General features: G+C 37.6%; 2 protein-coding genes across 3 annotated transcripts; one reads left to right on the top strand and one right to left on the bottom strand.

Moving 5' to 3' along the window:
• Positions 1–15: 15 nt before the first annotated feature.
• MFSD8 (major facilitator superfamily domain containing 8) lies at positions 16–8,804 on the top strand. The gene is made up of 12 exons (XM_035548333.2): positions 16–233; positions 687–772; positions 1,781–1,824; positions 2,630–2,870; positions 3,157–3,270; positions 3,769–3,913; positions 4,548–4,606; positions 5,166–5,274; positions 6,256–6,390; positions 6,774–6,877; positions 6,973–7,229; positions 7,390–8,804. Exons 1-12 carry the CDS (start codon positions 160–162, stop codon positions 7,603–7,605), a joined length of 1,584 nt encoding a protein of 527 aa, XP_035404226.1. The 5' UTR covers positions 16–159; the 3' UTR covers positions 7,606–8,804.
• Positions 8,805–8,923: 119 nt separating this feature from the next.
• PLK4 (polo like kinase 4) lies at positions 8,924–25,669 on the bottom strand. 2 transcript variants are annotated; one of them, XM_035548314.1, is made up of 16 exons: positions 25,541–25,669; positions 25,056–25,151; positions 24,160–24,255; positions 23,950–24,064; positions 20,985–22,017; positions 19,710–19,810; positions 17,732–18,105; positions 16,694–16,798; positions 16,209–16,311; positions 15,287–15,436; positions 14,504–14,634; positions 13,698–13,789; positions 13,202–13,340; positions 11,999–12,139; positions 11,136–11,242; positions 8,924–10,780 (listed from the first exon to the last, which is right to left on the bottom strand). In XM_035548314.1, the coding sequence occupies exons 1-16, from the start codon at positions 25,568–25,570 to the stop codon at positions 10,681–10,683; spliced, it is 2,913 nt and encodes a 970-aa protein (XP_035404207.1). In that variant the 5' UTR covers positions 25,571–25,669; the 3' UTR covers positions 8,924–10,680. The 2 variants fall into 2 exon arrangements, with proteins under 2 accessions (XP_035404207.1, XP_050566572.1); XM_050710615.1 differs by lacking the exon at positions 25,541–25,669 and adding an exon at positions 25,288–25,370.
• Positions 25,670–25,713: the final 44 nt, after the last annotated feature.

The raw sequence follows: 25,713 nt of genomic DNA on the forward strand, positions 1-25,713 counted from the left end.
CGCAGGCGCACGCTGAGCTGCGCCCGGCCGAGCACGTGACCGGTGCTGCTCGCGCCGGGGTCGGTGGCGGCCGTTGGGGGCCCGCCGGCAGCGCCCACCCGCGGCCAGGCGGCGGTGGCTGAGGCGGGGGGAGGTGGGTCCTGGCGGCACCGGGCGGGCATGGCGGCGGCGGCAGAAGGGCAGGAGCCCCTGCTGAGAGCTGAAGAGGAGGAGGAGGAGGGTCAGGAGAGCAGGTACGGGCTCCTTCCTCCCGTCCTAGCTCGGTTGTGTTGTTGTTGTTTTCTTCTGCTTTAAAGTCACAGTTCTGTGAGAGGACATCTGGGTACTGTGGTTTAATGCGCAGTTGTTGGAGCCTTCACGTGGGATCTGTAGTGCTCCTGGATGTCAGTGCACAGGTTGGAGCATTGAAGGTCTCCCTAGGTAAAGTTTTCTTCAGGTAGTGCTTTCAAACACAGTGGTGCCTGACAGCAGTTCTGTTTGTCTTTACGTTCCGTCAGTGTAGTGCTTTTCAGAGAAAAATGTGTTTGCTTCTAAAATAAGTCATGTTCTTTTCGGTGTAGGAGTCCATTCCAGTATGAGAGTGAAAAGCAGTTTATGCAGTTGTACTGAGATGTCTGTGGAAAATGATTACAATGTCCTGAGAGAACTTGATAATGATTTCTTTCTTTTTCGCCCTCAAAAAACAGGGATGTTGTGGAAACACAGGAGCATTATAAAAGCAGGTGGAGGTCCATCTGGATCATGTACCTTACTATGTTTCTCAGTAGTGTAGGTGAGTAAACGTGGAAGGATTTTGTTGTTTGTTTAATGAATACGTTCTGATTTGAAAATTATAGGGTTGTCTGGTTTTCAACTACTTAGCTCCTTTAATGCTACTGTTCTTTATACCCATAAAAATGTGTATTTTGTGATTCATTTTTTTAAGAGAAGGTAACTTTAGCAAATCAAACAAAGTTACGTTTAATAAAATAAGTAATACTGTGTTTTGAGAATAAATGACATTACCTAATTCTTTGTTTTATTGGCTTTGTAATCATTGGGGGTAGAAGGTAGTGGCAGAGTAAGGTTATGACTCAGAACCAACCAAAACAAAGGTCGTGCTTTATCACCCAAAGAAAAATTTTTAGGGAATGAAAATAGAAGTAATGCTTAGCTCTGAAGTGCTAAGATCTCTGCGGGAATGCATGTTATCTATTTCAAAATACCTGTCAGGATGTGTTTTCTCTTAAGGAATTTTGCATTTCCACTGCAGACCAAGTTACTGTTTTAGTCCTAAATAGCTGCCCCTTGAAGTAAGAGTTGTGTTGATTTTTGCCTTCTGGTGATTTTCTGTGCACCTAGAAATGATCATGAGAATCATAGGATATTTCAGTGATTTTTGTTTCTGTTGTTTCATTTGATGTATTAAAAATTATTCAGTACGAGTATATTTGTGTATGAAGAAATTCTTCTTACTCTGGGGACCTTGTAGTCTTTCCATTGGGAGGAAAAATTCTGTGCGGTTTGCTTGGTGCATCAGTATTCTTTTCATAAGAGTTTTTTGTTCAGTATGTATGCTCCTATAAAATGTCCTTTTTAAGAATAGTGGCTCCTATCAGGAAGAATGATTACTCTTCACACAAGCACATAATATGTATTTTTTTGAGGTGGCAGACTCATGCATTGTCTATCATACGCCTAGCAGCAGAATAATAAGCCTGTAGTAACTGCTTCAGTAAATGGTATTACTGATAAACATGGCAAACAAAGTAACTTCAATTATGTTTTTACTATATTGCAGGTTTCTCAATTGTAATTATGTCTGTATGGCCATATCTACAAAAGGTTTGTAAATGTTAATATTTTTTGAATTAATAAGAAGACAAAACTCCTGCTCAGAAATTGTGTGGTATAAAACTTGGTATTTTACTGAGGAAGAGGAATAGTACGGGGAACTATGTGGTTATACTGAGGCCTTTAATTTGCCATCTGCTAAGACACCTTTTACTGTTGTGTAAAATCTGTCAGTTAGTTACTGAATTGATAAAGATACATCATAACTCAGAAATGTTTGGTTTTCCAATATTATTTCACTGTTCATTGAACAAAGAATGAATAGAAATCTCTGAATGCATGTGTAATGTGAAAACACAATGCATAAGGCTTGTTTGCCTTTTGAAAAAAAGGAAGCTGAAGCTAGAAGTTCCTCTCTACGTGCCGGATTGTTGTACGTGGGCCTTCTTGATAGTTGTAACTAGGGAATTGCCTGTCTACCTGGGTAGTGGTTTTATTTTTTGTTTGTTGCTTTCTTGTCAGAAGTGACCTAAAAAATCTCTAAAACTGTATTTTAATCTATCCTAGGATTTTACTGCTGAAATTCTACAGTTTGTAGACTATTAGCCAAGGTCTATTGCCCCAGACAAAATACTATGTGAAAGCTTCTGAGACCCAGAGAAACATATTTACATAGCGCTGTGCAATGCCACGCAGACATGCTAACTTGTTCAGCTTATGTTTGACGCTGCCATATACTCTCAGAATTACAGTGCAGAGTCTTAGATATTTCAGGCACTGATTCTAAATCGGTTTTGCTGATGCTATAAAAATCTGTAATATTTTACCCATACAGTTGCTTCATTTGTTTTTGCAGATTGATCCAACAGCAGATGGAAGTTTCTTGGGCTGGATTATAGCTTCGTACAGCATTGGCCAAATGGTCGCCTCTCCCCTGTTCGGCTTATGGTCCAATTACAGGCCAAGGAGAGAACCTCTTGTTGTTTCAACGGCAATTTCAGTAGCTGCTAATTGTCTTTATGCCTATGTCCATGTACCTCCTTCACACAACAAATACTACATGCTGACTGCACGTGCTCTTGTGGGTTTTGGAGCAGGTAACCACAGCAGAATTGACGTTTCCGAAAATTACTAAGTTTTGCATCTCATGTAAGATAGTTAACGTGGTGTTTTTGTACCTGATTTATCATTATGTGAATAAGCAAAGCAAAGAGTTTGTCAATACTAGTTTATTATAAAGTTGTGTAATTGTGCAGTGTATATGAATACGGGAGGGAGTGCTGGGTTTTATTTTCTTGCAAATTAAGAAAAAATAGATGTAACTGTAGAATTTAACAATATAACTTAGTATTTACAGGAATACTTTTGTTTTCTCTTTTTAAGGAAATGTGGCTGTAGTTCGGTCATATATTGCGGGTGCCACTTCCCTTACAGAAAGAACGAGTGCCATGGCCAATACCAGTGCCTGCCAAGCAGTAGGCTTCATATTAGGACCAGGTAGAGCATTTTTTACTACTTCACTTCTCTGAAGTGGGCTTTCCTCTAATATTCTTAAGGTCAAAATTGGGCATCAGAAGTAGGAATTCTCAGTGACCATATGTTAGGTGGTCCCTGTAGCTTGCCATTGCAGGAGCAATACTCTTGTCCCAGAACCAATGCTTTCCATTTGGAAGGAAGAATTTAAAAAAAAAAAACGTAAATCAACTGTCCGCACATGGTCAAGAAAATTAACTGTTGGTACACTCAGAATTGAATTTCAGTTCTTTATGGGTCATGTTATTACATATACAGTATATTTGTATGTAACCGAGAAGTTTTCTGGGTAGTTGAGATCCCACTGGCATCTGAGAGTTTATTTAGAACAGATTTCTCAAAATATAAGAAGTTAGGTAAAATACTTTAATTGTCAGTTAGAACTTTGATTATCTAGTCTTACATGTTTAGTCTGTGATGTATTTTCTCAGTGATTCTCAAGATTTTCTTAATATGTCTAAGTTTTTCAGACATGTTTTACGCTTATTGGAGAAGAAGGAGTAACATGGAAATTAATTGATCTTCAGCTGAACATGTATACAGCACCAGTTTTATTTGGAGCTCTTTTAGGAATTATTAATATTATTCTCATCTTTGCCGTGTTCAGGTAATCAAGATAGAGAGAGAGCAATATTCTACCTTGATTTAAGGGTTGGCAGGTAATGAATATTGCATTGCTTAGGAGTACTAAGCCTGAAATCTGGAGTGCCAAAACTATAAATCTTTTTCTTATCATTTCAGAGTTTCTACCTTCTGTAATACAGATCTTTTTCATTATGCTGGTAAATGAATCATAGTGAAGCTATGGCTAGAATATAAACTAATGGAAAAGAAAGCTATTAGATTATTAACCTTGATTTTTGTGTTTTTAGTGATGATGGTTTCTGCACGTTTTTTCTCTAAAGAGAAATAAGATTAGGTTGCTTACAGGGTTCTCACCATCACTGTCTTCCTTTTAATAATCTTGAGGAGACTTTTGTGCCTTATTCCACTGGTGGTAGGGAGGGGATGGGACAGAGGCACACTGATATGTGGTATTCTCCCAGCTGAATATTTCCTTTTTTAAATATGGTGGTGGTCACATCAGCCAAATGGTGATACTTACACCAAATGGTGATGCACAGGTGATACTTAAAGGAGCCCCGGGAATAATTAGAATATAAGATGATGCCATTTAGAAGTATACTTAGTAATAGAGCAAATAAATATGTGTATTAATGATAACAGTTCTAAATTTCTAGAGAGCATCGAGTGGATGACCTGGGACGGCAATGCAGTAGTATCAATTTTGAAGGAGAAGGTATCTATGTTTTATTTCAAGCTTACCAAATGACACTTTTGAAATACTTTCTTACAGCTAAGTATCAGTGCTAACTTAAAGGTTGGACCAGATGATCGTAGAGGGCTTTTCCAACCTAAATGATTCTATGATTTTATTTATGAAAATGCTACACCCAGGTTAGAGGAACAAAGTTTCCATTGTCATGTGGGTATTTACACTGCTGTGTACTTTTGACCTAGCAAGAAGAATAGCAAGTGTTTTGGTCATTGTAAAGATCTTGAGAACAGGTTGCTTATTTTGGCACTACTCAGGACTTGTCGGTCCTAGCATTACAGTGGAACAGCAGATGGTATAACCAATTGGGAAGTAATTTTCTCTCATAGTCAGAAAAATTGGAGTTTCAACAAATCCAATTTGGATTTGAAAAATATTTTATTTAAATTGTCAAAACATATCCGCCTAACTGCCACTAAATTGCATGTTAAATACTTAACAGACATTAATCGTTTCCTTACTCTGTAACAGGTGATAGTGTGAAAAAAGATTAGTTTGCAGATTTGTTTTTGTTTTGTTGCAGAAAGTGGTGTTCTGGATCAGGATGCAGAAGGAAATGTTGACCATATTGCTGTGGTAGCAATGAATTTTCTTTTCTTTGTCATCTTGTTTGTGTTTGCCGTCTTTGAAACGTAAGTTTGTCTATTTTTGCTTGAAATACTTTGATATATAATGTGATTGGACAGTATGTTCATGTAAAGGCTTTTCTGTTGCACTCATTTACTTAATCAAACTCTTCATAATAGAAGTGTTTATAAGTCCAAAACCATAAGCAATTAAATTGCTGTATACTGAAACACAGTAATGAGTTAAAGCACAGTAATAACCAAAAATAAGTAGCACAGTGTGGTATGTGGAACGTTAATGTAAAAGCTTTTGAACGGACACAAACACATATCCTCATATTCTTAACTGTTACAAAACAGTAGCCTAACTTGGGCTACCTAGTATCTTCAGAGAAAATTTTGTCTTCATTCGAGTACTTGGTTCTATACTTCCTGTTTTAATGTTGTGTAGTTTCTTAGTATGATTCTCATATGCTCCAAAAGCTCCAGCAAAGCTCCTATTTCAGTGATAATTAAAACAATTGTTTTGGTACAGTTAATGCATTTATGTTCTTAAATACACTATTTTACATTACTTTTATGTATAGAGGTGAGTTACTCATTTTCTTTAAGAAAATAAGTGGGGGAAAAAACTCAGACTGAAGAATACTTAATTTTTGGAATTTGTGAAATACTTAAGAGGATATGGGATTTATTTTACAAATCTTTGAGTTCTAACCTAACTAAGGTTTATTTTAACAGCACATCTGTCTTAATTGCTTTAGTTTTTTAGAAAATTGAGTTCCCAGTGACGGGTAGGTTAATATAAATATTCATTATTTTTACGCTCACAGGGCTCGATTTTTTTTTTTTTTTTTTCCCGTCTTCCTGTCAAAGCATAGCTCTTGCTTTGCTTCAATTCCATCATCATTTTGTGAACTATCTGAAATATATTAATGATGCTTCAGAATATGGCTGTTGTAATGTAGTTGTGAATCTGGTCTAGTGGATTTATTTTTAATAAATGATGTATGACAATATTTTTTTTATTTAATTTTGTAAATTTAGCATAGCTACCCCACTGACGATGGATATGTATTCCTGGACGAGGGAAAAAGCTGTTTTTTATAATGGAATAATTCTCAGTGTGATTGGCGTCGAATCAGTTACTGTTTTCATGGTGGTTAAAATGCTATCTAAAAAGTAAGTTTTTGGAGTTTGTTGAAATTTTGTTACTTATGTTAGCTAAGTCTGAAAAGTTTTCTAGCAAGTCCAAATCTGCATTACCTAAGTCTCTTACTTGGTAATGAATTTGGGTATACTATGACAGTGAAGTATCCTGACTTTGACAGAGGCATGATGCTGTCATTGTACTTTATTCTGCCAACATGAGTCCCTTCCTTCTCTGTCTCTTATCGTGGGATCACAAGAAAAACAAGTTTTAAGTTACTGTGATTTTGCTATTCTTGCTGCAGGTATTGTGGTTAGGCATCTCTTCTATGAACTAATGGGCTCTGTCATTAACACCTCCACAAATTATACTTTAACTAAATGATATATTTAATTGGAATTTCATTGTTTGATAGGACTGGTGAGCGTGCCATACTCCATGGAGGCTTACTGATCATCTTAATTGGATTCTTTATCTTACTGCCTTGGGGGAAAAAACTACCAAATATCCAATGGCAAGGTATAATTCAAGTCATGCTAAGCTAGTCATAATGTTTTATTGAATGCTTTTTATTTTATTCTGTTCTTAGTGGCATGTATTACTTGTTTTTACAGAAATAAAGAACAATTCTATTCCTCGAACAATTTCCAGTGAAATGGTGATACCTGTCTGGAGTTTGCAAGCAATGCAGCTTCCATCCAACCACTCAGAGCCTGTAGGCTGCCCTGTCACACAGTCCTGGTGCCTGAATACTCCCATGATCTATCTGGCCCAGTATATCAGCTCTGACATACTAATAGGATTGGGCTATCCAGTTTGTAATGTCATGTCCTACACTTTATACTCAAAACTTCTAGGCCCAAAACCTCAGGTAAGCATGATGCCTAAACTGTTTCGTTTGTTTCAGAAAGATAAGTGATTGCTTACGCATTTCTAGGATAATTGGTGGGAGTAATTTTTATTTAGGGTGATCGGTGGGAATTCTTGGCTAGCCAAATTCCTGTCTAACATAAACTTTTGCTCTTTTATAGGGTGTCTACATGGGATGGTTAACTGCCTCTGGAAGTGGAGCACGCATACTTGGACCTGTTTTTGTGAGCCAAATATACACTCACCTGGGGCCACGTTGGGCATTTAGCTTAATCTGTGGCGTAGTCGTAATTTCTCTCTTAGTCTTGGAGATAGTATACAAGAGACTTATTGCCTTTTCTGTTAGGTATGGAAGGATGCAAGAAGAGAATTGTTAAATATGTAAGGAACGACAGAGTAAAACCAACCCAGAAATAATAGTTTATTACTAGTTTTTAATGAGGAGTGTCTAACCACTGACCTTGTTGGTTATGAGATAAGAACTCTAGACCTGTACTTACACAGTGACAGAACACGTAGTTTGGTCATATCCTAATCCATGGTTATACTCGCTGCAACAGAGCTTTTGTATTCTGCTTTTCCAGCAGCAGAGGAAGGATATGAAGAAGTTGAACCAGTACAATGACACGTTTGAAGTGTTCGCATGCACCTGTGTACTGCATGCAGCTGCAAAGGTGACAGGTTAAGTGCATCCTTTTCAGAAAGAAGTGAAACATTGTCTTGATTCTGTGAATCAGGATTAATTTATTTGTAACTACACGATATGTTGAGCTGCGTGCACTTTTTATGGAGACATCACTACGTAAGTGAACCTTCTGATGCTCTGTTTACTAGCTTGAAAGCACTGGCTCATACAAAATGTCTCTCTTTGGAACCTTATGTATCAGTGCAAGGATTTCAGGTGAAGTGTGATAGAACTGCAGAGGAAGGTAGGTGCCTACTTCACAGAAGTAGTTTATGTGGGATTTGGATACTTCAGTTGGTTAGGAGCCACTGAAAATCACAGCCTCAGTGACTGTTACTTGAACTACAGTAAATCGTGCAATTTTTTCTACTGTCTACTGTTTTGTTAAATGCCTTTTTATAGCAAGAAAGATAACTTGCACAGGGCAAGTTATGCACAGCTTTTCTTAACCTCACCCTAAAAAGGAAATACTAAGCATGATAGCTTACGCTTTTGTTGTCATCTGTGGAAATGAATGCACTGTTCTATTTGAGCAACCACTGTTCATGCTAATTAAGTAAAAAGGAGGAAGCTAATGGCTCCTTGCGTGTTGACTATTAGCTATAGCCTTTTTCTGATAATATAGCGTAAGAAATAAGAACTTACATTTGAATCATTTAATATTTTTATTTAAAAAAAAACTTCATAATGAGACCTGTCTTTATCTATATGAGCTTATCTGTTTCAATACTACTAGGAGATTAAAAAACCTCCAGTAATAAAAGTTGTAGCTGCTATTTAACATATCTAGTATTTGATTCTTACTAAATTAAATGTAATTAATTATTCCTATGTAATCAACTGTTAAAACACTAAGACTACTGAATTAAAAGATTATTTTTTCAGTACTGACTGAAGGCAAGCTTTTTTTTTCTGTCATACGTTGTTGCTCCATGATTCCAGACGGGTAGGAGAAGACTTTGCTTCTTTAACCCTTTCTTTCAAGAAAGTGAGCATTTTTTAATAAGCTAGCTCATAATAGATAGTACCACAAACACTATATTTTAGTGGTGGAAACAAACTCTAAGAGGATGCACTTACAGCAAGCACAAGTTACCGTGGACATGTGAAACTAGAGTCTAGCAGGAGTTTTCAAAAGAGCTAGCATGGATTAGCATTTCATCTTCTACAGCTATATTTGTACTGATGGTTAAGGCATAATGAAAGTGTATATGAGTACATACTTTTAAAATGTTAAGGATAAAACTGGGCTTGGTGAATGCTTTTGGAACACAGCATCTCTAAACAGTGCTATATTCATACAGTGCTCAAACAAGAAACAAAGGACACAAGAATTGTTTTCCCAAGTTTCTTGTCTAAGCTAGTGTATAGCTGTTACAGACTATCAGCCTTAGCATCTTACAAAAGATTTGCTTTGTTAAAAGGGGTAGGGCCTGATAGGTTGTTTTCTGGTTAACACTAATCTAACTGCACTTAATGGTCACACTTCAAAGTAGATGATCCCATCCCTTTCCTAACCCTTTGTGTCACCTCACTTTCTAGTATTGATGACATAGGCTTTTATCAACTGTATGTACATTGAGTTGGCACATGAAACCTATATTGTGCCTAGACAGAAGATAATTGATATTACAGGTTTTTAATATTCAGTGCCAGTCCCCATCTCATCAAGGCTAACTTGGTACTTCAAAGTCAGGCATCTTACAATTAAAATATTGCACATTTTATCTGAAAAGGATGTATTTATGTGCATGTGTATACATGTATATCAAAGACTAAGAGTTAAGTTCTCACCATACTGTCATTCAATAAAAGTGTGTTGATACATGCAGAAGTGTCAGGACAGGTGAAGTTAAATGCTTTCAAACAGTTTCTCTTAGTGCTCCTCACTTTGTTACATATCTCTAATAGTGTGGTTCATAACATATAAGATAAAAGTAGCTGAAGTTAAAATTCCTATGAAGTAACAAATTGATCAGTAGCTACAGCATGTGCAATTTGCTTTCCTATCAAATGTCATCTGTACATATTTCAGTGATCTCTACTGCAGAGGTAAAACATTAAATAAACCACTGTGCAAATTTTTAAGTTCTACAAGTTAGAAGGTACTTCATGGAACAGCTTTATACTTTCTTGCCCCAAGCTTCACCCATCCTTTGAATCCCAACCTATGATGCTCTTAAGGTATTACATCAGCTTCTGGTATAGTTGAAGTTACTACTTACAGGAAAAAGCTCTCTGAACTTGAATACCAAACAAATAGGTCTAGACAATTACCACTGCATTTATTTTTTTGGTATAAAATGCTTGTGCAGGGAAATTAAAAGCTGCTGCTACAAAAATAAAAACAAAGTTACAAAACATGTACATATTTACATATATTACTTGTAAGACGTAAAAATACAAGTTATTTACAAATACAAACACTTCAACAGCACAGATGCATTTTCCTTGATCTTTAGCACTTGAGTAAGCAGTGGGGAAAGAAAAAATACAATAGATTCAGAGTATTTCCAAAATGTTGAGGTCATTTAGAACTGAGTTGCTCAAGATCTTGCTTGAGCAAGTTTATCCATCATTTTGAGGAAAAACATGTTTTGTAAGGTACTTTACAAGCAATTTGCTACATAAACAACAACCCTTCCTTTCCTATTCTTTTAACCAATTTCTGGAAGAATTTCTGGATAAGCTGAATAAAATCAGTCACTTTAATATCAGTGAGTGAGTTTAAGCTCTTGTGCCCCAACACCTGCTTTGCTTTTTTTAATCAGTGAGGACCAGCTGGATTGGTAAACATCACAAGAATAGAAGACAGACAGTGCAACTTCTCTTTGATGTATTCTGGCAACTTATCGTTTTCTCCATACCTACAAAGATAAATAAGAATACAAAGTTTAGATGCTTGCAATAAATTATTTTACTTCAGGGCAGTATAAGTATTTAAAAACTCATTGTAAATATGCTAACCACCGGAATAATTATTTTATCTTTAAATTATTAGATTATAATTATTTTAAAGTTGTTCTTTATAGGTATGTTATACTCAAACATGAAAAGACAGTTGTTTGATCATATATTTAGTATAACAATTTGGGACATGCACATTCTTAAGTAGTTTTAATAGTAATAAAAAAAGAACAGCAGCTATGAAGTTTACCTTAGGTTAAAGGGTCTTAAACTGACAGCAGACTGAGCTATTTTTATGGCAGTAACAAGACTCACCTAGTTGTCTGGCCATCCGGAGAGGTGTAAGTGATAGAAGAAACACCTGCTTGGGCTACCAGTTGGGATCCATCATTAAACTGAACCCATACTGCTCCACTGGTCAGCTAACAAGACAAGTTAGTGTCATTTGTGGACATAAAACACAAGCTTGCACACCTAGAATTATCCTATTAAATGAAGCTGAAACTTCCTCCAAGTGGAAGTCACTTTGGTATCTAGGCCACTCTTTCACTGATTATGTGTATACTACTTTTTAGTAAATAGTAGTCTTACAGTTTCAAGAACCAGAATTGCTCAAGTTTCAAGTGTTCAGATGTAGTGTCCTTTTCATTGAGTTAAAGTATTGTCTTCAATTAACCACTCAGAGAATTACTGAACATAAAATAGAAGGACCCTTTTGTTCAAGTTCACACCTATATACAAGTTTAAATATAAATTAAACTGTTCCTTTGTTAGGATAGCATGATTTCTCTATCTGGATTGCAGAGAACATTTTTTAAATCTAAATCTGGTACCACAGAAAAGCAGTGAAGAAACAGTTGTTTATCAGAAAACAACTTTTCCCACTGCACTGGCAGAATCAGTCAGCTTGCACAGCACTGGTACATTTCCATTAAAAACCATTTCACCATAGCACGTTTACTGCTACATTAATGAACAGCTAAAATTCTAACAGCTTCAACTTTTTTTGAGGGAAATTTACATGACAGAAGGCACTCAAATAGACAGTAGTAATCAAAGGAAATTTGTGACACACAGAACTGAAGTACTGAGCTATTACTTGGGTTTCTTCTACTTAAGTAGTTCACAATAGCATTTACCTAACATGCTTATTTGGAATTTTGATATTCATTTCTTACCTGCGAAGCCCAACCAACATTTTTCACAAAGACAGATTTTAAAAGTTGGGCTGAATTTGGGCTGCATTCTGTCTGATGAATGGAGGAGCACGTAGCTTCAGCAGCATTAGTCATAAGTGTGGACTTTTCATATGACACCACCTAAAACCCAGAAGTGCACGGTATTAGCAGCCTTAGTATTAAAGCCAACAGATTATGTACTAAGTGTAGTGGTTAATTACCATATTTTCTTCCTTAATCTTTTCCTATATACAGAAAGATTTAGCCTCTAAGCTTCATTTAACAGCATTATGTTGTAAAAAGCCCACAGGATTTCATATGACTTTCTCCATACTGTATTACAACAGTTTTTCCACTGATTCCCTGTACTCACAGAGGAAAGGCTTTCCCTAAGCAGACTTCCTACTTAAAAAAAAAAATCTATTTTTCTGTGTTTGATTGGCAGAAAACCCTACGCATCTTCAGGAAAATTGTTTGAATGCTGAAACTAAGTTAGAAATCTGGTGAAGCTTAACATTAACTCAGTGTAAAAATCAATACTAGTGCTGAAGCCCGAAGGAATTTTTGTTACTAGCTTCATTTCAGCCAAGTGAAAAGTGGCAGATTCTGTATAAAGGACGTGCACTAAACAATCAAAGAACAGGGGTGCACATCAATTCACGGAAGTGAAGCTCATACAAACTCAATGTGCTAAGACTAATAGAATTAACTCAGCTAGGAATGCTTTATCAGGACTGTGATGCAGCAATTGAAGCTTGGTGGGTCTTCGAAACAAGTCGATGAAACCGCACAAAAAGCCTTATTGGCTACATGTATATAAATGTTTACATTTAGCCTTTTTTTTTAATTAACACTTGATTTCAAATTGCTAGCCTCAAGTGCTCCTATCTTTTGTGACTACTGTTTGATATACAGGCCTGAGGACACAGAGCCCTCCAAATTCAAGACAGTTCTGCGTAACACAAGTATGCAATTGTCAAGCTATGTTCCCAGGAGACATTGTTGACAAAGTTTTGGAGGACATGGACTTTTCAGATGATCTTAATTCCAGATATCTCAGGTTAGTTCAAGTCAAAATAAAAACATTTCTAGCCAGCACGCTCAAACAGTTAAAAGCATACATCTATACAAATATATGAAAATAAAATAGCAATATTTCATTTCCTGCTGGACAGCAATCTCCACTTGTTCTTGTGTACTTACAGGAGTACAGTTTGGAGTCTGAACTGCAGTAGAACTGGCAGCTATATTCCTATCCAGTGCCATAACTTCTTTTGAACAGTTTGTATTGTCCAACAATGAAGGCACTAGAGCCTTTGGCGATTCAGTATTGCCAGGTTTTCTGGAAAAACAACGAAACAAATGTGAAGAGGTCAAGTGAGGAGACCTAGCTTTTCATTCAGTTAACCACAGACTGTACAAAGCACTTGAGAACACTAGTCTTCTGCAGACTTGTTTTTACACATGCTATTTGTTAGCCTGGTTTAGTCTAAACCCACAAGTGTATTTTGTCCTAGTATCAAAAGAAGGGTATGCAGGTCCAAAACAATATTTTTAATACATGCTATGAAGTTGATGATTATCTCGCTAATGACTATGAGCCTCTGCTAAACAGCCCTGGCTTCTGCTAACATTAGCTGCAACAGGCTGCTTAGGAGGAATATGCAAGTGTGTAAATATGTACTAGCGAAAACACTACCTTCCAACAATTATTGGGAAAAACGGAACGCTTTCACTCCTTTTTTCTTCTTCCAAAATAGCAGATTCCAGTGCAAGGCATATACGATGTCCCTGGGATTAGAAAGAGCTTGTTAAAGTTTTTAACCGAGAAGGGTTTGACTGCCTACACATGGAAATGCTTTTTTCCAATGGTATTGAATATTGATAATCGCTGTATTCATGTACCATGAAGGCAACTAAAAAAGCTATATTACTGTTACCCCCAGTAGCTTCAGCGTATCAGGGATTACTTGTAATAACCACAGCTCCTCCTCTTTTAGCAGGAATAGACAGGGGAACAACAGACCCCTGAATTCTATTCCAGCAAACAGAACAAAAGAAAGGCAGAATTGGAAATTTTTACCATTTCTCAAGTTCAAGGCCATAACTACTCTTGTGACTGCTAACTAGGCAACATGAAACATGAGAAGGCATAGCAAGCAGACCAGTTAAAACACCTGGCAGTTGTCACTTCTTTAAAAATCACCTAAAGCAGCTCTGTCTGTTCTGTTTAAACCCCCCACTAGGCAGGCAAACCTGCTTTACACTCTAGTAAAGAATTTCCTCTAACAGTCTTTGAGGCAGTGTTACTGTTACCACTACACTGATATTTGCTCTTTCAAAAAAGAAGAAACATCCTAAAACCCACCACTACCAAAAGAACTTCACCATCCTTCTTATCACCATAATGGAAAACATGAAAAGTAACATTTGAGGCAGATTGGTGAAAGAATGAATCTTCAGAAGGTTGCTTTGCATTTGAAAGGGCTATATAAAACCATTTACCTCATTTGCATGATCCATATATACTTGTATTTCCTTCTTCAAACCTGTTTCACTTTCTCCTTTCAAAGTGAAAGATTTCCCTGATTTTTCAATCACACGAGTTATACCAGCTGTCTTGTGTATCTTCGCTCCTGTAAAAAGGATTTTCTAGTCTGATTTCTATAAAATGCTAGTATCTATGAATGATATCTATGATATCTATGCCATCTCTAATAGCACTGCCAAGATTCAGTTAAATACAATCTATTTGTATTTATTATGGTTTTAAAGATACACATTCTTTCAAGAGCATTCCACACAATCACAGAACTGTTACTAAATTGTTGTAAAAATCATAAATTCTATGTGTATGTCTACCTATGTGGCAAATCAAATTATTTCACAGTGGTCTATAGTGAGAAAACAATAGTCAGTGCAGTCTGGATTAACAAGGGAGAGAAAGTTGGAGAAGACAGTCACTTTCTCAAGTTAACAATGGAAAGCTTGATGTAGGGACACACCTTTCACTAAGTAGGTTAACTATCAAAAGTAGATCCAAAGAAATGAAATGAATTCATGAAAGGTAACAAGGCATAGGTTAGCAATACTTCTGTCACGTACTCCCTGAAAAAGGAAGATAGCAGAAAGAAACTAATGAATAAATTCATTTGTGAGTGCTAGAATGTGGCAAAAGTGCTAAGTGGCAAAGTCTTATTTCTAGTATTTTCTTCAACCTGAAGTTTTGTTTGGCAATATTTTAGTGCAGCTTTAATAACATAACCACTTGCAAAAGCAAATACATACCATCATAAAAACAAATTTCAACGTCTGCAGTGGGTGAGTTTTCCATTAACATGCACTTGGCATATCTTGTGTAGAAGGTAACTTTGGGGGTTTTTGTTCTTACTAACTGCACAAACTTGGCTGCATACTGGTATTTTTTCCAGTACTTTTCTAAAAAAATATTTTAAAACATTTATCAGTCAGATTAAACACTGTATATCAGCTTGAAAAAAAATAGTTTAAAATACATATTTTACAGATGAAGGCTGTAAATAACATTTAAATAATTCACAGAAATATGCTTAAAGAAACGGAATTCAATTTCCACTTTTTTTTTTTTAGAAAAGTTTACATCTTCAGTAGGTGTTTCTTCTATTAGCGTAGTTCAGAACCTCAGCAACATAGAGGGGAGTGCTGCATGCATCATTTAAAAAGATAACATGGTCCAGCTGGTTTCCTGACTTCAAGTAAAACTTGTCTTTGACCTCTAGTTAGCAGAGCAGTCTGCTTGTCTGTTAAGAATTTGTAGTTGGCTTATGTTTGTTCTTTTGTCTACATTAAATACTGTTAATGCTTTCAAATATGTATCTTTCCCCTTCTCAGCCCATGCAATAAGTATTATGAAATGCAAATTAAAGTTGCTTTTTTAAATTTGATTAAAAACAGTTCCTAATGTGAATGAGCAGAATATGAAAGCCTCAGTTTAAACTACATTGTAAAGAAGGCAAGTGACTCCTTATAATTTCAATATAAAATGGCTTAAAACCCGTGGGTTCAGTCTCATCAAGTTTCAGACAAGTTTCCAGCTAAACTGTCGTTTTCATCTTATTTTGAAAAGCGTTTTATCCTCCTGATTATCTGAGTAGCAGGTAAAAGCTAGTAAGTCTCAAACAAGATTCACTTAAGCATCAGATTAATTATCAGTTTCAAAATGTCATGTTACCTGGCAAGTTGTCAAAATTATACATACAGATGTCTTCAGGAAGAGCAGGAGGTCTGTCATCAAGAAGGAAGCCTCTTCCTTCGTTTGGATGATAAACTGCAATCTACAAAAAGGGAAAAATTGTGTTTACATTTGCAAGTCACATGGAAATAAGTCAGTTTAATTACCATAATATACCATGAACTGTTCTGTTCCACTAAGTAATTATTTAACAGCTGCAGTTTTCAGCAATACTTTCTTTTCACTGTTCTCTAAGTCAAGTCCAATCTTGCTGTGAAATAATTGCTTGCTACCTACATCTGTACCACAGCAGGGGTGGGGGTGCAGGGGAGGAGGCTATTTGCAATGGCTAATTGCATTTCTAAACAAATGATTTATAACAGTAAATCATAGCAAATAATTGCTAAAATGAAAATTAATAAACATTTAAATAACAGAAAACTGAAAGAACTTAATATTACAATAAAGAAACCGAGAAGTCTCACCACATTTCCGTCACAAGATATTCTGAGAACTTCTTTCACAAATTCTTGTGAATGGTGCTCTTTCAGAAACTCCATACACACTTCCCCAGTATCTAGAATGCTCACCTAAAATAAATTAAAACAGTTAGACCAAAAAGCCTCACTCTCTGGCAATCTGAGTTAACATTTTTTCCTACAAAAGTTTTATGAACACAGCTTTCTAAAAATATAAGGACTAGAATATTTCTATAATATAGTGCAAACTGATAAATACTTCTTACAATAACTTCTACTGCCAGGGCTATTAATACAGTGTGCTTCTTCATGACTCAAGGTTATAAACCAGGTGAGCAAGGGTGTGGCTCATTAGCTGACAAATCAATCTAACACCAGTTGGCTCTATTATGTTCTTTAGAAAAAGAAATGGGGAAGGGAGAACAGGTGAGCAGGACTGTAAAAAAAACTGAACAAAAAGCAGAAGGAACCAGAAACAACAGACCAACCAGAAAAATCACGTGAGCCATAAGGATTAACAGAATTTCTTTTGCTTTCTTCCTCACCCACGAGTTAGGGATAAAACAGCACTATAGAAAAACATTCAAGTATTGGAGAGCAAGGCTATTTTCGTTTCTAATCCAGTTATTTACCCTATTCTTAAAAAATATTCAGTGTATTGGACATAGTTAAAATCTTAATATTTAAAGTCTAAATTTGTACCTTATACAGATAAGCAGTGCAGATGTTGAGAACTATAGGAAGTACATATGCACTCAATATTTCGTATGTCTACCTATAGTTTCTTTGCTTGTAAGCTAGAAGCAATGCAATGTCAACATTTGCAACAAGTAGCCACCAGGTTGCAGTATTCCATATCCAGAAAAACTAAGATGCATCTTATTGATATAACTTTGAATTTAATCACTAGTAATATAGATTCATATAATCTAACTAATTACAGATTTTTAGAAGAGCAAATGTTTCTGATTTTCCAAGTGATTTTTAAAGAGATTCACACTATTTAAAAATTAAGTTCTTTTAGTTCTGAGAACCGACACATACCACTGCATTTTTTGTTTTTTGCCTGATCGGTTTTAGCCTGTGAGCACTGAGAGGCAATACTATACTTCGCAGTGTAGGTTTCTGATGTGCTGGTGGTTCCTTGCCCCATGCTTGGTTTTGTTCTGTAGTTGACCAAAGGCCACACAAAGATGACTGAACTTTCTCAGACTGGCAGAGAACTTCAGAGATGTATTTCTTTGGGTTTCTCTGGTTTAAAGGATGCGGAGGGATGTCAAGGGATGCATCATGATTCCTGATGTCTTTCAAGGTGTTCCATGCATTTCTTGATGCATCTTGCTGCACATCCAAATGATACTGGAAACCTCCATGTGCATTACTGCTGCCAGTTAGGTCTGCAGGTGGTCTCAGCTGACCTGAAAGCATTGCAGAAGTACATTGGAAATTTAAAGAGCCTTAGTAAGGGGGAAAAAGTCACTTTTTAAAAAAAAGTTTTTCAAAATAATATGTTAGAAGGCTTATTTAAACAGAGAATGATTTCCATAGTCAGTCCAAATTGTTAGACTATGACTTAGGTACCAATCAATATCAGCCCTTATAAAATTTCAGTGTTTATTCTTAAAACGTTACTATATCTCAGTTATGACAGCCTTTGGTCTTAACGTGCATCAAATCACCTCACAAAAGCACTGCTAAACAAAACACTAATTCAAATATATACTTCCCCAAGAACTGATCTGTTGAAAGCCCGTTTCGTTGCCATTCAGATAACCACCAAGTTTCACTGAGGTTTCAGCTTAGCTAACTAGTGTTTTTAACATCAACCAGGTTTTATTGCTCCAAATGTTAACTGCACACTCCAAAACCTGTGTTTTATTCCCAGTCACTTGTTTAAAAAAAACAACCTATTTTTATATTTAAACTTCTTATAACCACTTGTCTAGTTTTGATATTCAAGCCCTTGAACAAGAGCCTAAATATCAAAGGGGCCTCACCCAAACAAGTAATGCACTCCTCCTGTCATGTTGCAGAACAGCTGAGGAGGGACCAAAAATTAAGTAGGATTACTCCATCATGCCCATGTGTCATGATTCCAATTCCCTATACACACAAAGGAGTCCAGTAATATCAGAACAAAAGAGAACAGAATGGATTTATGATTGCTCTATGATTGAATTACATTACTCGAAAATGTTGTAATATGAAGCACAACAAAGAACACCTCCTTTCCTTCTGTGTCTTTTGTCCTTTTTCTCCACCCCTCCTTCTGCAGTCTAATTATCTTTCTCTCATCTGCTGAGGTCACATTTTCTCTTAAGGCATATTTGCACAACTGAATTAACAGAGTTTGAGTCACCTGCCAGTCTTGTGTCACATATATATATTTATAAATGATTCAGGTCAGAAGTGAATAATTTGGGCAGGTTCTAAAACTGCATTTCCCTCTTTGTGGCCTTATTTATTTTTGCTGAAACACTGAAAAAAAGATGACCTTACTTTAGGAAGCTAAGCAAAGACAACATATAATTTCTTCACTGTTCTGAAGACAGTTACATGTAGCTCATTATACCAGCTCAACAGCTTGGGGAGAACTAACTACAAAGCTTTCTGAAAAAATTAATTTCCTACCTCAGGAAATTAAAATATTACAGCTTAGTCCAAAAGAGAGAACAAAATATTATCAATGGCATAGCTCTTGCTTTAGAGTGATTTCACAGATTAGTGATGCTGGAAATCATTTTGCCTCTTTCAATAGCTCTGTCAATTTTTAGCAGTAACAAGTCAGTTTAGGGTCTCCCATGCTTTTCCTTCACAAACGAAGTCTTGTGTCTGCAGTGACTTCTGTTAACATCCAACCACTGATATTTAGGATGCCAGCGTTTTACTCCAATATCACAGTTACTTGGCCAATTGCTTTTATCATGAGTTTAATGAAATTAAATTTAGAAAAACAACATAAACAGTTACAGGACACAACTATAACTGCAGTGCAAAAATACACAATCGCTTAGTAACGCACCATTTGTTTGCATGCTTCCAAGCCACTGCTGCATTGTTTCAGCCTGGGACTTCTGCTCTAACAAACCAAGGTGGGGCTTCATTGGGCAGAGATAATCTGAGCTGCAAAATAAAAGTTACACATGTAATCAAAATTACATCAAAGACACTTGCGCAACAAAAGTTATGATGTTGCAGCTGCAGAAACCACAACCTTTAAAATGTTTAAGGAATTCAGGCAGCATTTTGCAGCTGCAGACAGCATGGAACTTGCTTCTCTTTTCACAAGTAACATTCATAAAAATCCATTTCCAAGTGTAATAAAAAGTTAGCACTAATTTTTAGCATGAATCAAGTCTGAAACACTTTACAAAAAGAAAAACAAATGAAACCACACACGAAGTTACCACTTCTTCACACAGAGGGGAAAGCAGGAACTAGGATATGCAATAGTCCTTACATTAAACACAGGAAAATGTTATTTATTACTCTGCTAATGGGAAAAAAAATAGAGCAAAGTAACTTGTGAACATGCACAGATTATCACAAAGGATTTTTGTTGCACAGCAGTGCACAGGAAGCAAAGCTCAGGCCTCCAACACACACAAGCATCCTAGCATCCCTTGCAGATTTTAACACCTGGACTAGTTTGCATGAGCTAGGAAAGCCTGTCAGATATGATGAAAGAAACCAGGATTTTCATCCAGAACTTCTAAGGACAGAAGTTTGTTTCAGGTAACTTTTAAGGTGGTTTTTGTTTGTTTTTACCCCAAGTGCAGAAAGCATTGCTCATTTTATAATCCTTAATTTGTACTTAGTTTGTTTTTTTTTTTTTCCTTTTTATCTTGTCTAGGTATAAGGCATAGTTAAAGATGAACTGAAAAACCCCAGAGCAGCAAGTATATACATTGGCAGTCATACTCTGAGTGACTTCTACCCTAATCTGTATTTCTAAAATGAGCAATTAGCAAGAGTCCCCTACTACCGTTACTGTGGGGAAAGAAATATTCACCTTGCTGCACATGAGAATATAAGCAAATAATAGAGTATTACCAGGATAAATAAAAGCTACAATCCAGCTGGTAGGCATGCTGCATCTATGAACTTTACAATGGAGTAGTGGGAAGGTAAACCACTACATTAGCTACAGCATCAATTATCACCCTCTTTATATTTGTATTCAAGCTATAAGCAGAGACACTTTTGGCACTTACTGCAGTCTAGTACCAGGAAAAAAAAAACATTCACTTAACACAGGAGAGCTTTACACTTCATCTTAATAAAAACTGATTCTTACTGTGGTTGATCTTTTACAGGTGGAGACATTTGCCCTTCAAAAGGACCAGAACTACCAGAAGTCTTTTCCTTAAATATTTCTCCCACATCAGTATAGCTGCTTGCAGGTGAAAAGCATTCTGTGTTTTCCCTTGTTCCTGCTCTAGGCTTGGAAAGCAGTTCCATTGAGTGACATCTCTCAACAATATTCGATATTCCTTGAGTCTGGCTATGGGATGCGCCAGACCTATCTGAAGAGTGGGCTCTTCGGAGGTAGCGGGAATGTGGTCTCTCTTCAGCAGGTTGCATGGTTCTTCCCCTGCCAGTTACGCCAATTTCTTTTCCCTGAATTCCCCACTGATGAAAAGAACCACTTCCATCTACAGATGAAATGTTACTGGAATTCTTGTTTTTAGGAAAAAAAGTAATTTTATTTGGCAGCGGCTGCCCCACTAACAGCTTCTTCTTTTCCTTCAAGCAGCCACTGGTACTGATGCTGGAAGAGCCTGTAAAGGTTGTAGAGATGGTAGCGTTTCCGCTGTCCATGGAATCTTCTGAAGTTCCTGAATCTTTGCTCCGCGTAGACCTACACCTGGACATAAAAGGATGATCCAACACAGAGGAAAGACTCAAACGATCCGCTGGATTTTTGCGAAGTAATTTGTGTATGAGGTCTTGCGCCTCTCTTGATAAAAAGATTGGCATTTCATAATCTGCTAACACCACTTTATTCAGCGTGTTCTTGACTGTGTCAGTGTCAAAAGGTGGCTTTCCAATAAGAAGAGTGTAAAACATGCAGCCCAAAGACCATACATCAGATTCAAGTCCATGTGGACTCCTTGTGGCTATCTCTGGAGCAATGTAGTTAGGAGTTCCACACATGGTATAATGCTTTTCATGAGGCATTTTCAGCTGAGTTGCTAGTCCAAAATCAGCAATCTTGACATTCATATTATTGGTGAGTAAGAGATTAGAAAGGGTGAGGTCCCGATGCAGTATTCCATGAGAATGAAGATACAGCATACCCGTGATAATCTGATGCAAGAAGTGGCGGGCTGTCAAAAATACAAAAAAAACCACATGCTTCAGTAGTATAATTGAAATCATAGTCCTGAAAATAACATTTTCCAGTCTGCTATTGGTCCTGCTTTTTTTTTTTTTTTAAAGTGAGGATGTTACAAGGGTGTTAAGCATCATGCTAATGAGATTGGAACAACTTTCTGCTCTTTTGCTTGGAGCAATTCAGTATGACTATGTTCTAGGACAGTCCATAAAAGAATGTTCTGTAATGCATTAATCCATTTGATTCTTTGATAACAGAAACATGTAAGATGTAAGGAAAGAGTGGAAACGTTTTCAGTTCGCCTCAGTTTCTTAAAATTAGGTTTCTGAGAACTTAAAAATTCAAGCTGCACTCCCCACTTTCAGAAACAAATACAAGAAATCAAGCATCATCACTACATGCAGATTATAAAATACTGCAGACAACTTGGATGGTTTATCAATAGCAAACCTTCAAGGCTACCAATATCTCAATTTCTCAGTCTTATGTTCATGATGTTGGGATAATCTTTCTGCTCTACTACATTAGAAATAAAACCTCATCCAGGCTGAAACAGCATCATTTATTATGATGTTGCAATTACAGCTATCTTAAGAATCACATTTTCTAGAGCAAAGAATTTACAGTCCTTCTTCTTAGCAAAGGGCAAACACTGCAAGACAACAAACATTAGTAGAAAGCTTTTCTCAAACGAAGAGACTTCTTTAAATCTGAGCCAGTGGTTTTCAGCTTTCAGACCTGTGGTACCATCAGATGAACTATTTTTGCTGGAGAGGGCTTGAATTCAACAGATGCCTCTGTAACAGCACCTCTTTAGTCCTGTCCTGTGATCTAGGAATTTCACAGAATAAGATTGTTTCCTTGTTTCTCCATCAGTTTCTAAACTGGAAGAACCGGACAAAAAGATCAGCATGGTAATTCTGGGAGCTGGCATAGGCATTAACCACTGAACCCAGATCAGATGAAGACAGAACAGTACATCTGTCTGCAGCCTGAAACACTGCACATAGCAGCATGCTTCCATGTCCCTTGAATTTATTTTGAAACTGCACTGTCCCACTTAGCCTTTCAGTGATCTATGTCCTAATGGAAATCTTCTCACTGACAGCTATAAGAAAATAGAACATGAGTAAGCTCATAAATGCAATTCATCTTTTTTTTTTTTTGCAAGACTTCGAGACACTACTCAGAAGAATAATATAGCCAATTTAAAGTTTTTAAATTACACTGACAGTGAGCTCTCAGTGTAAGATAGAATTTTTATTTAATTCACTGACTTCTATAAGAAATAGAGATAAAACCACAGCAGGATTTCTCCTCAGCTGCAGTCCTTCAAGAAATCCAGACTAAGTGTCAAACTGGATACTTGCTTCTCATACAGGACTTCTTGCTAACTCAACCCTTAAACATCTTTTAAACAATCAACTGTATTTTCATTTACACACATCTCGAAACACAGTAAATGTTTCCAACGATACTGCAGAGATGAACTGGAATGTCGAAGTCTTTCTAACTGGTGACATGAGGCAGTAATACCGAGGTGAAGAGGTACAATGCGAAGCAAACATAGCTGTTTACATGCAGTTGCCAGTTTTCCTTTACAGAATTTCCCAGTTTTAACCCCTAGTTTGAAGTAATTAGGTGTGTAAAATCCTAGCTTTTGGTAGAGATTGATGTCTTCTTTTAAAAAAAAGAAAGAAAAGTAGCACAAGTTAGCATAAAATGACATAAAAAGTACACAGACATTCAAGTGAATATGTGTATAGTAGTAATTCATCCCTAGATTACTTCTCATAAAATTTCAAGCCATACAGACTGTTTCATAGAGACAGCAGTTGTAAATATTCTTTCACTAGAATTAAATTTATTGAATAAGCCAACATGATAATGCAGAGAAGAAAGCTGTATAGAAAAAAAATCTCACCTTCTTCTTCTGAAAAGGGTTTCTTTCTGTTCTTTATGTATCTGCTCATTTCACCATTGTGACACATCTCAAGTATCAAGTACACATAGTTGCTATCTTCAAAATAGTTATAAAGCTAGAAAATAAAATAATACAAAATGTATTTTAATATTTTCAGACTATACAGCAAGTCACATATACTGTTATTGCTACAAAAAACCTGGTTCTTACCTCTAGTATAGATGGATGCTTTAGCTGACAATGTATTTTCACCTCATTTTGAACCCTCTGTACCATTCCAACTTTGTGCATGGCTTTTTTATCTATCTGAAAGTAGAACACAATGTTTTTCAAGTACTGCAAGACTGACTACACAGATTAGTTTCAGGTGAACTTGAAATTCTAAATATTCAATGCATAACATATTTGCCTGAAAGCGCTGAAATATAAACAAGGTTTCACATAGTATTGCCTACTAGGTGCTTTTCATGAGCAGGTATCTTAGAGAAACAGGAACATACAAGTGTCCAAAAGTAGACAAGTGTGAATATTTTAAATACTAGAACTAATAGCAAAGCTTTCTGAAATAGTTATGCAGAGAAATCTAACACTGATTTTGTCAGGCAGATAAGCTAAGTACAGTTGATATTAAAAAGGTGGCCAAATAGAAGTATTATAAACTGTAATTAGATGTAGCAAAACACCTGTGAAACATGAGTTTCTTTCGTAACAGTTTGACCTGGCAGTCAGGGAAATTTTTCAAGACTGTTACAAGTTAAAGGGCTGCAGGCTCTTAGGTGTGTTGAGGACCTCTCCAGACAGATGAAATCTAAATTAAGTTTTTGTGGCTGCAGGCTTCTGTATAAGAATTATAGGGCTGAATGTCCAGCCAGAAGTGAGTCTTTCAGCTCAAGCTCTTTTAATAGGAACATAAGTGTTTCTATTAACTATCAACAGAGTCTTTCTGTTGGTACAGCCTCTTTCAGGAGGAAATTCTCATCTAACCGTCAGTTACCTAGAAACGACTGACCAGGCACAAATGCCCAACGACATAACGCGCAGCCTGCTGCAACCTGCCCTCGTCCAGACTCTAGGAAGGCCGAGACTCCCTCGGCTGGTTGCCTTACCATTTTGATTGCCACTTCCAGACCAGTTTTCAGGGACACCGCTCTGTAGACCCCAGCGAAAGAGCCCTTTCCCAGGAGGTTCCCAACCTTGAAATCCTGCAAGGCAAACAGCACCGCTGTCACTCCCACCCCACTCCTTCGTAACCACTCCTTTGTCCCACCCCACTCCCACCCGGGAGCCCCCCGGGGGAGCCCCCACACCCCGCTGCCCCCCACCCCGGCGGAGCGGTACCTGGAGGGCGCTCCCGGCCCCGCTCGGCAGCATCCTGCCCGCGGGGCGCCCGCACTGCCGCCGCCCGGCCGCCTCCCGCCGCCCCTCCCGCCGCCCGCCCCCGGCTCCCGCTGCTATGGCAGCGCCACGCAGCGCCTCGGCCTCACCGCAGCGCGGCCCCGCCACAGCCCGGGCTACCTCGGGCCTCCGGGTGGCCACCACCGCCCCCGGCAGCCGGGGCTCGCCCCCCAGCAAATGGCGCCCGCCTGCCCACCTCTATGCTCTCGCCGATGCAGGTCGCCATGGCGCCGTCCGGCCCCGTCCGGCCGCTCTCCCCGCCCGGCTGCCGCTAGGAGCTGTCCCCGGGGCGCCGGCCGCGGCTCCCCATCGCCCTCACGCCGCCCGCCGCCGCCCGCCTCGGCCCAGCCCCGCTCGCTCGCGGGCCCG

This window comes from Cygnus atratus, chromosome 4 (genome assembly GCF_013377495.2).
Source record: "Cygnus atratus isolate AKBS03 ecotype Queensland, Australia chromosome 4, CAtr_DNAZoo_HiC_assembly, whole genome shotgun sequence".
NCBI classification, from domain to species: Eukaryota; Metazoa; Chordata; class Aves; order Anseriformes; family Anatidae; genus Cygnus; species Cygnus atratus.